General features: G+C 46.7%; 1 protein-coding gene across 9 annotated transcripts in view; it reads left to right on the top strand.

Annotated features, from left to right (window-relative positions):
* Nucleotides 1-3039, top strand: part of PPP2R2B (protein phosphatase 2 regulatory subunit Bbeta) — a 424199-nt gene extending 421160 nt beyond the window's left edge. For all 9 annotated transcript variants that reach the window (XM_064484419.1, XM_010990345.3, XM_010990344.3 and 6 more), the window contains 2 exons: nucleotides 126-217; nucleotides 2319-3039. In XM_064484419.1, coding sequence (XP_064340489.1) covers nucleotides 126-217; nucleotides 2319-2598 — 372 coding nt within the window. In that variant the 3' untranslated portion in view covers nucleotides 2599-3039. The remainder of the gene's footprint in view (nucleotides 1-125; nucleotides 218-2318) is intronic.
* The last annotated feature ends 5978 nt before the right edge of the window (nucleotides 3040-9017 follow it).

Here is a 9017-nt window from a genome sequence, read left to right as displayed (position 1 = left end):
GGGCCATCTGATTCAAGGCACACTGGCACTGAGATAAGTAACAGTTCACATCCAAAGAGAAGCTACTCACAGGGGAACCACTTTTAACAACAACTGATCTCCTCCTGTGTTTCCACCCCCACCAGGTGCACGACTACCTCCGCAGCAAGCTGTGCTCGCTCTACGAAAATGACTGCATTTTTGATAAATTTGAGTGTGTGTGGAATGGGTCAGACAGGTAAGAAAGGTCTGTGTGGCTGGGAACCTTCCAAAGGTGCACTCTCTCCTTGCTGGCCCTGGGCCGTGTACCCTAAGCCGGCTGCGACTAAACAGAAATCAAAATCGGGCCTCCAGGGCCAGCAGGAAGCCTGGCGTGGGCCTCTGGAGGACCCTTGAGGTCAGTCCTGGAAAGAAGGGAAGGATCTCTGAGACCCTTGACTCCTCTTTCACGACCAGCACAGGTGACCATTTACCCTCAAAAAATCCTACCTTTTACACACAGGACATTCCCAGCGCTAGGTCAACAGGTCGAAGTGAAGCTCCACGGGCCGCTTTCCAGCGTGAAGCGTTCAGATTACTGCAAAGCGTGTGTTCTAGATGGAGAATTACCCCTTGAAGCTGGCAGGACAGACCTGCTGGCCAAAGGCCCTGGTGGCTCACTAGCTGCATTCTAGCAACCTCACGTATCACATGCCCTCCACGTGATGTATCACTGTTTTAAGGATGTTAATTTCAACAGGACTTCATATGACCGCCCTAGTTTTGCCTCATGTAACACATACAGCTGATTCTTGACTTCTGGGAGAACTAAGCACCGACCACCACGGGCTGGTCCTTGACCAAAGCGGCACCAGCGAGAGGGCCTGGAAGCCCAGAAATGCCACCATGACGACGCACTTGGAGACCGGCACTTCTACTGAGCGCAAGCCGGCCCTCTCTGACCCTTGTTGCGCTGTCTCTGCTAATGATCCAAAATGAGCTTCGCAGGCCTGGAAGGGGTCACCGCGTCATACCACCCAGCGGGGAGAGGGCACAGGGCAGACAGCAAAGCCACTGTGCCATGTGAACAAAGGCCCCGGAGGAGAGAAGAAGCTACCCCAGCCCTACTACTTCACTTATTTTTACTTATATATAATGTATTCATTTATTCATGATTTATAATTAATAGGTTTTCTTTATATTTGTGATTCTTACTGTTCCAGTTTCCCTTCTATCTTAACTAAGATTCAAAAACTACTTACCAGGCACTCCACACACATCACATGTTTTTCAATCCTGACCACAATCTGAGAAGGTTGGTTTCATCAACCCCATTTTACAGTTGAGGAAACTGAGACTCAGCCCAGTCAAGTAACCTGCCCAAGCTCAGAAACTAGTAAGTAGTAGCGACAAGAAAAAGTTTGAGTCTGAATCCCAAAATCACCATTCTTTCCACAACATTACAATTTCTTTCCATAACCAGTAACCAAGAAAATGTTATTCTTGGTCTAGATGAAGTTGAGATTTTTTTTTTTCCCCAAAAAAGACTCCCTTACTTTTTAAAAACAACTCGGGTCGTGTTGAGGGAAACAAAGTTCAGTGCAGGGGACGCAGTGAGGCCAAGTGGCTGAATATTTGTGCCCTGGACTCTGGCAGATGTGAGCTGGAGACCCGTTTTAACCACTTGCTAGCCGTGTGACACTGGACAAGTCACTCACTTTCCCCTTCTATGGGATGATAGAAGAGGAAATGAGATCCGGGGTAAAATTTTTGTTTACTCTCTTCCCGAGTGAGACCATGACGGCCTCCATTTTTTTCAGCTAAGTTTTCAGAGAAAGCCAAATTTCGAGCTAGTTCTTAGCAGGGGGAGAACACAGGCAGGTGCACGTGCTGTACTGTCGACACCCCTCCCGCGGTGCTGATGTGAGAGAACCTTGGCACAGAATCCTGCTGTGAATATGCACGATACACTGATGGCTGTCTTCAGTGTTCCTACTCTCCTAACTTCCCTCCAGTCTCAGAATCCTGAGGTGAGGCAGGTAGGCTGAGATCCTTAAAACCATCTGACTTATTTATGGAGCCAAAGAACCAAAGAAATCTACTGATAAATAACCAGGGTTATCACTGTCCTTCATTTCCAAACCAAACAGCTTGTTGCTCTTAGTGACTCCAAAGACACTCAACAGTCACACTACAACGCCTGCTGCAGTTTTTGATTTGTTTGTTTTCAACAGAACGTACAGTGCCCTAAGCTGGCCACAGCGTGCTGTGATTTGCTATACAAAGTCATGACAGAGATGTGCTCCTGCCTTTGTCTACAGCACTCACTCACTCACTCCCTGTTTCCTCTCTGCCTGCAGTGTCATCATGACGGGCTCCTACAACAACTTCTTCAGGATGTTTGACCGAAACACCAAGCGTGATGTTACTCTCGAGGCCTCGAGGGAAAACAGCAAACCCCGGGCTATCCTGAAGCCACGCAAAGTGTGCGTGGGAGGCAAGCGGAGAAAAGACGAGATCAGTGTCGACAGTCTGGACTTTAGCAAAAAGATCTTGCACACAGCCTGGCATCCTTCAGAAAACATTATAGCAGTGGCGGCTACAAATAATCTATATATATTCCAGGACAAGGTTAACTAGGAGGACAAGTTATTACTTAATCATCTCACATACTGAATACTAGTCAAACACGTTTTTAAATGTTTCTTTGGGTGTTCATTTGATGCATCGACTTTAATTTCCCTAAGCAGGAAGCAATTGGAATAGAATTCAGTGGAGTCCAACTTTCCCAGATCCCCGGTACTGAAACACTTCTGCCAAACCTGATAGGTTCTGGGACACTTCTGTTTAGATTTGACAGCTGCCAGCTAACAGTAATTCCTCCATAGTTGACTTGAATTTCTGATGCTTTTATTGCCCCGTTTTCCTCTGGTGGGTCCAGTGTTTTGTTTCTAGATGTCTGCTGAGATAAAATGAGGTTGTCTGTAGTATTTAAAGAGAAAAGAGGTAAGTTTTTTTTTAATTAAGCAATTCCATTTGATTGAAAAAAATTCAACAAAAAATAAACACTGTTTACTCTATCTACTCTTAGAGAAATTCTTGTTTTGTGAAAAGTCAGAACCAGTCAGCATCTCCTGCCCCTACAGTCTTTTTTTTCCTTCCTGTTTTCTATTTTCTTTTGAACAATTTTCTTTGAGCCAGAGATTGATTCACAAGGCTGTAACGAGTATGCCGTGTGGGAAGGGACAGGCCACACCAACCCAGCCATTTTTTTTTCTAAGCGCCATAGAAACAGCCTGAGAATTTGGCTGAGAAACACCATGAATGCTTCAGGGGACGTAAAGAGAACACTTTCTGCACAGGGCTTCTCAGAGTCGGCTTGGCAAGGCCACGTGAGGCCAGATTCCATCAGCTCTTGCTTTTTATCATTTTAAATGGCTCCTCTTACACATTCCTTGGCTTTTTCCCGTCAACCTTTTCCAGCCTATTTATTCCAGTGACTGCTAAAGGCCGAGTCCTGGTTGTTTATCACCTGGCATTCTAAATGCAGCAGTAAAGTGGGAGGCCGAGGCAGCACCCTTGAGTCCCCAAGAAAGGCAGGTCTGTTCTTTCTGGGTGTGCCTCCGAAGCGGTGTCCCCCCAACCCCCACAACCTCTTCTTGGGTTTCGTAACCAAAAGTAACAATCCATCCGTCTCCACTGTAGCAAGAACAAAAATGGCCAATTAAAAAAATGCTGCTTTGTACAGTCTCACCAAATGCTTCTAACTCCCCCTAAGCTCACCCTCTGGAAAAACAGGCCAGTGGGCTCTCCTCCTACAGAAACAGAGTATGGGGGGACCCAGCCACTGATGTTGAAGTGACGGCTGCTTCCACCTGTAGGGGCCGGACCATCCTTCCCCCGAGATAAGGGTTCGGACATGTAACCTCCAGCAGGTTCTCTGCAGCACACCTCTGGGAAGGAGACTAAATGAACTCGGAGGACGTAGAAATGTGAAGCAGAGGCTCGGGGAGGAGATACTCAAAGCCGGGCCTGGGCCCTGTGTCTCCATTTCTGTCCTGGTGACTCATTTTCTCTGACTTCCATTTGTGAATAGGAAATGGCTTGAGATGAGAGCTTTCCTTTTAAAGAGAGATTTTCCTTGGCGTTGTATATTTATTATAAGTCCCAACTTTCAAGTGTAGTTTGTTTTGGAAGAGAAAAAATATAGTGTAAGAACCATATTTCAATTCTAAGCTACTATCCATTTCATAAAAGCTCTTGGGCAAGGAAATAACTATCCACTTAAGTGAGCACAATTTTGTAAGATGTGGCTCAATTTTCAAAACATGAAAAAGCACATCTCAAAATTGAAGGCTCACCTGGGTGAAGATATGCCTTTCTTCTCCGTGTTCATCTTCCCTGCGATGGAAGCCCTGGTGAAAACTCTTCGGGCAGGATTCCTGGCCTGTGGGGAACCATGTTCTTGGAGGAGACCTGAGAGCATCAGAAGCTTCTCCAACTCAGAGAATGGGGAGCTCAGGATAGGCAGAAGGACCAGTGGGTTACTGTCCTGAGTTTCCTATCACCTTCCTCACGGCCTTGTCTCTTCTTTGAGATTCCACTCCTGTGACTGTACCAGGTGACCGTTGGGACACATCACTGTTGCCTGAACTTAAGCATCAACCCACCTCTGTACTGCTACTAATTTCACATTTAACTCACCTTTCTTAAAAGCAAGGCTGAGCATCCTCCAAAGAAAGAATATTCTTGAAATGTCACTTTTAATGTTTTGTTGTGACATTAAGATAATCACATAGCCATTAATGTAACAAACATGCACTCATGCCCCACCTACAGTCATTTTGTGGTGCCCAGGGCGCATGCTTACCAAACTTCGGGACACTGAGTCACTGATCCCACAGAACATTTTAGCCTTTGGAGGCACTTAGCCAGGCCCCAGGCAGGGGGTACAGTGCCCGAGGTGTGTGAGTCCCCGGCCCCCGCCCCCGCCCCCTAGGAGATGGCAGCCGTACAGGAGCAGCGTGGATGCTGTAAACGAGCATTCACAGTACAACGAGGTGTGTACCAAATGCAGAACTAGTACAGAGAAGGAAGCAGCTCATGAATGAGGACTGCTAAGAAAAAGGTTTTCAGGATAAGTGACATTTAAGGGTTTTATTGCAGTTCACACAATGAACAAAGCATGATATGCATTCACGTAGAGAAGAACATGAATGATGCACTGCAGGAAGGATGGAGATGGCAGGAGAGCAAGAAGCCTGTGTTTAAAATACGTTTCCCACTTGCCAGAACCAGCCTACCCCTTCTTTCTTTCATTCATCCAATACTAAATATTTATTAAGCCCCATATCCAAGTACTGTATTTAAATGTATAACAGATAGAAGGAAGAAAAGGAAACCAATAGTTAAGGACACATTTTGCAGCAGACATTGGGCTAGGCACTTTTTTATATCATTACCATCGCCTGGTGGCTAAATACATTATTCCATTGTTACAGGTGATCAACAGACTCAAAGGGTTAAGTGACACAGTCACTGAGACACAGCCAGAGGTTTTATCTACATCTGCCCTGATCTAGAGCTGGCACCTCTTTCAAGGTAATGCACAGCTACCTTGTCCTTTTTTTCTTCATGAGTGAGAACACTCACAGACCATCTGTCTGCGACCAAATATTGCCTGACAGCTGACCAGGAAAACAAATTTGGTCTGTCACCAAAGCAGAGAGTAAAGTCACGTGGCTCACAGAGGTCTCCAACCGCTGATTCTGACCTTATTATTACTGTTTAACTGTTCCCCAATTTAGATCTTCCACGCCCCATTGGTTAAACTGCTGGTGGCAGAACCAAGGTGATATGCTATCTCTGCTGATTCCTGCCTCGGATGCTGTCAAAATAATGATTCCTGCAGGGCCAGGAACAGGGGTATAGTGACTGCCAGACTCCCAGTCCACCCCCTACCCCCAGTTCCTTGAAAAGTCCACCTATGTCTCTTGGATGGAAGGCTCCCAGCAGAGCCCCTCCTGTCCACCCATCTCAGAACTCCCAGTTGCAACCCCAGTCACTTGGTTTGCTGCACTGGGTCTGAATGACTGTGGACAGAGCCTTTCTCCTGAACTCATCTGTGTGCAGACACCTAGAGACCACAGAGAAGTGGGATGAGCCCCGAGCACTGTGATTCTTGCTCTGGCTGGCTAGTGCTACAGTCCCTCCCAGCCAGAGCACTAAATTTTTGTGGAGATCAAAGAGAACCCCAGGGAGGCTGGAGTAGAAGTGAGGGAAGGAGGCTGTCTCACTGGCCAAAGGAAAGCAGTATTTTGGCATTCTATTCTATTCTCTCAGCTGGCCATTATCCATTCATTCATTCACTCATTTATTCATTCACTCAATACACACTGAACAACTGACCATGCACTACCTGCCAAGCCCTGTGCCAGGGGGTCTGGGGAAGCCGTGGTGACAGTCCCTGTCTTCACTGGGCTTCCAGGTCATGGGAGATACTGGCAAACTCCCAGGCAATGTAACAGAGTATCTTGGTTAAGAGCCCTGATGCTTGCCTGGATTGAAGGCTAAGCTCCACTACTTGTAAGGTGTTGGACCCTTGACAGATTAACCTGTGTCTCAGTTTCCTTACTGATGAAATAAGGGTAAAAATGATACCTATCTCCTAAAATTTCTGTGCAGATTCCTGACAATAAGCAGTCCATGAAGGTTCCTTGCTCCTGTTTTCCTAGTGCTGAGAAACAGCATGATGTGTGCCCTCATGGGTATCTCAGGTGCCAGGAGAATACAGAGCAACCCCACCTCATCCAGACTGCAACCTCCCCAGAGGATGGGATTCCTAAGGTAAAACCAGAAAGTTAAGTAGGAAATGCGCTGTCCAGAGGATAAGAGGCCAAGAGTGTTCCAGGCATCAAGATGTGTGAAGGCAAAGGGGCACGTGGTGTACTTAAGAAAATTACAATATTCTGTTATGATGGATGGGTAAAAAACAGGAATGCGACCAACAGAAGCCAGGGGACATAAGGTCAAGGGACAGTAACGCGTGATATGAAAAATACCATTGAATGGCCTCAGTGAGGTTCACACATCACGGATTCTCCAATAGCGAGGCTGTGAGCCACTCGACAGAATAATTACAGTTTCCGTAACATAGCAAATATGAATGGTCCAGGCACGGGGGATATCCTGAGAAACTCTGGTCAACTGTCAGGTCCTCAGATTGGCCTTTCCTAACTCCCCAACTTGCACGAGGACCAAGGCATTCTCTATTCCCCAAAGCATAGAGAACGGTCTGGCTCATAGTAAGTGCTTAATAAATGTATGTTGAATGAACAAATAAATGAGTGAGGAAGACAGGCACAGGCGTGAAACCCTTAGGGAGCTTACACGATGAGCAGTGTGCCCCTGGGAGTGTGAGTTAAGGGAGGTTTGGTCTACAGCATCACAGGACTGCTCAGAGGAGTCAAGAAATGAAAAAGAAAAAAACGGAGAGCCAGTGAGCCAAGACGCATTCAGAGCGAGCGACCGAGCTCAGACTGCAGCGCCAGTTACCAGAGCATATGTATCCCTGCCTGATGCATTGCCCTCCCAGCAGCAGTCAGCCTTCTGGGACCTCGCAGAGCATGCAAAAAGGCTGACAGCTTACAATCAATACCATGTTCACCGATGCAGCGAGCAGCATTATCCCATCCAAGATATTACCCCCACCTCCCGGCTCCGGCACTAAATATTCCCCATAACAAGGCTAAGGGAAGTGACAAGAGCTATTATTTTCAGCCTTCCCACTTGGAAGCAAGAGGTGAGGCAGACCTTCCCCAGATGTTCTTAGGGGAAGGCAAGCCAGTTCCCCAAAGAAAGCGCTCAGCGCTGAGCCCAGACCTGATACAGCAGGACAGGGATGGGAGAAGATTAGCATTTTCATTTGCCTGGGTGTCCACAACATAGGGGAGGCTCTGTGGGCAGCTGAGAGGCACGACAGTGAATTAGAAGGGGATGGATGGTGAGGTTGGCGGGGGACATGTGAGGTGTGAATGCTGGATTTCATTCTACATGCCCAAGTCACTCTAATAAAAAAATTTAAAAAAAAAAAAAAAAACCTGACTCCCCCCTCCCAGTTTGGCTTTCTTATTTCAGCTTCTCTGACTGTGGCGTAATTGAAAGTCATATTTCATCTGGGCTAATGATTTCCAACTCTAAGTGCAGGTGGCTTATGAACAGTCAGCCCGAATTTATCAAAGAGATCAGCCAACAACTGCATGTTAAACAGCACCTATTTCCTAGCAGGGGAAGTGGACCGGTCACGTTCCATTGGAGCCACAACCCAGTACTGCTGCCATGTCCACGGAAGCATGGCTCATTCATCTCCGATGGGACACTAACAGGAAGACAGCCAGGGCTAGGACACTAGGATGGTCTTATTTCTTAACTCCGAGGTTGAGAAATTTCTTTAATGGCAGGCTCCATTTTTCAGCCCCTCATTTCCTCTCTGACTAGATGAAGGCTGTCGCTCTTATTTGTCATATTCTTTGGGGAAAGAGGCAGAAAGGTGAGTTAGTTATATCTGGGATGGTTCTGGAAAGAATCAGCTGAAACTCAAAGCTGGGTATATTCGTGGAAGATGTGACAAACATCATAGAGACTTATGAAGTGTCCATCACGGAACAAGAAAGCTCAGTTCAAAAGCTAACAGCTTCCAAAGTACAGAAAGAAATGGAACGTGGTTCAAAGCTGTCCTTCAATTTGACCAGCACAGCAAAGGTTAAGTAACTATCAGTCTCGGATGATGCCCCGAGAGGGACATAGGGAGGCTCCCGTGAGGGCAGTCATTATAGCTTTCCCGTCTTCTCCAGCATTAAACACATGATGGATTCTTCTTAACACAACGTCACACACACACGGCCCCAACATCCCACTGACTGACTCCCCTCTCTGAGAACCCTCCCTGAATTTGTGAGCCTTCCTTTTGGAATGGTGGCTGCTTCCCAGCTGCTTAAGGACATAACCTGGAAACAAATGCTGTAAAAATGTTTTACTGTATTTTATATCAGGACTGGAGA

The sequence above is a fragment of the Camelus dromedarius genome, chromosome 3 (assembly GCF_036321535.1).
Source record: "Camelus dromedarius isolate mCamDro1 chromosome 3, mCamDro1.pat, whole genome shotgun sequence".
NCBI classification, from domain to species: Eukaryota; Metazoa; Chordata; class Mammalia; order Artiodactyla; family Camelidae; genus Camelus; species Camelus dromedarius.
The sequence above is the reverse complement of the archived record's forward strand: the minus strand, read 5'-3'. Positions and strand labels throughout refer to the sequence as shown.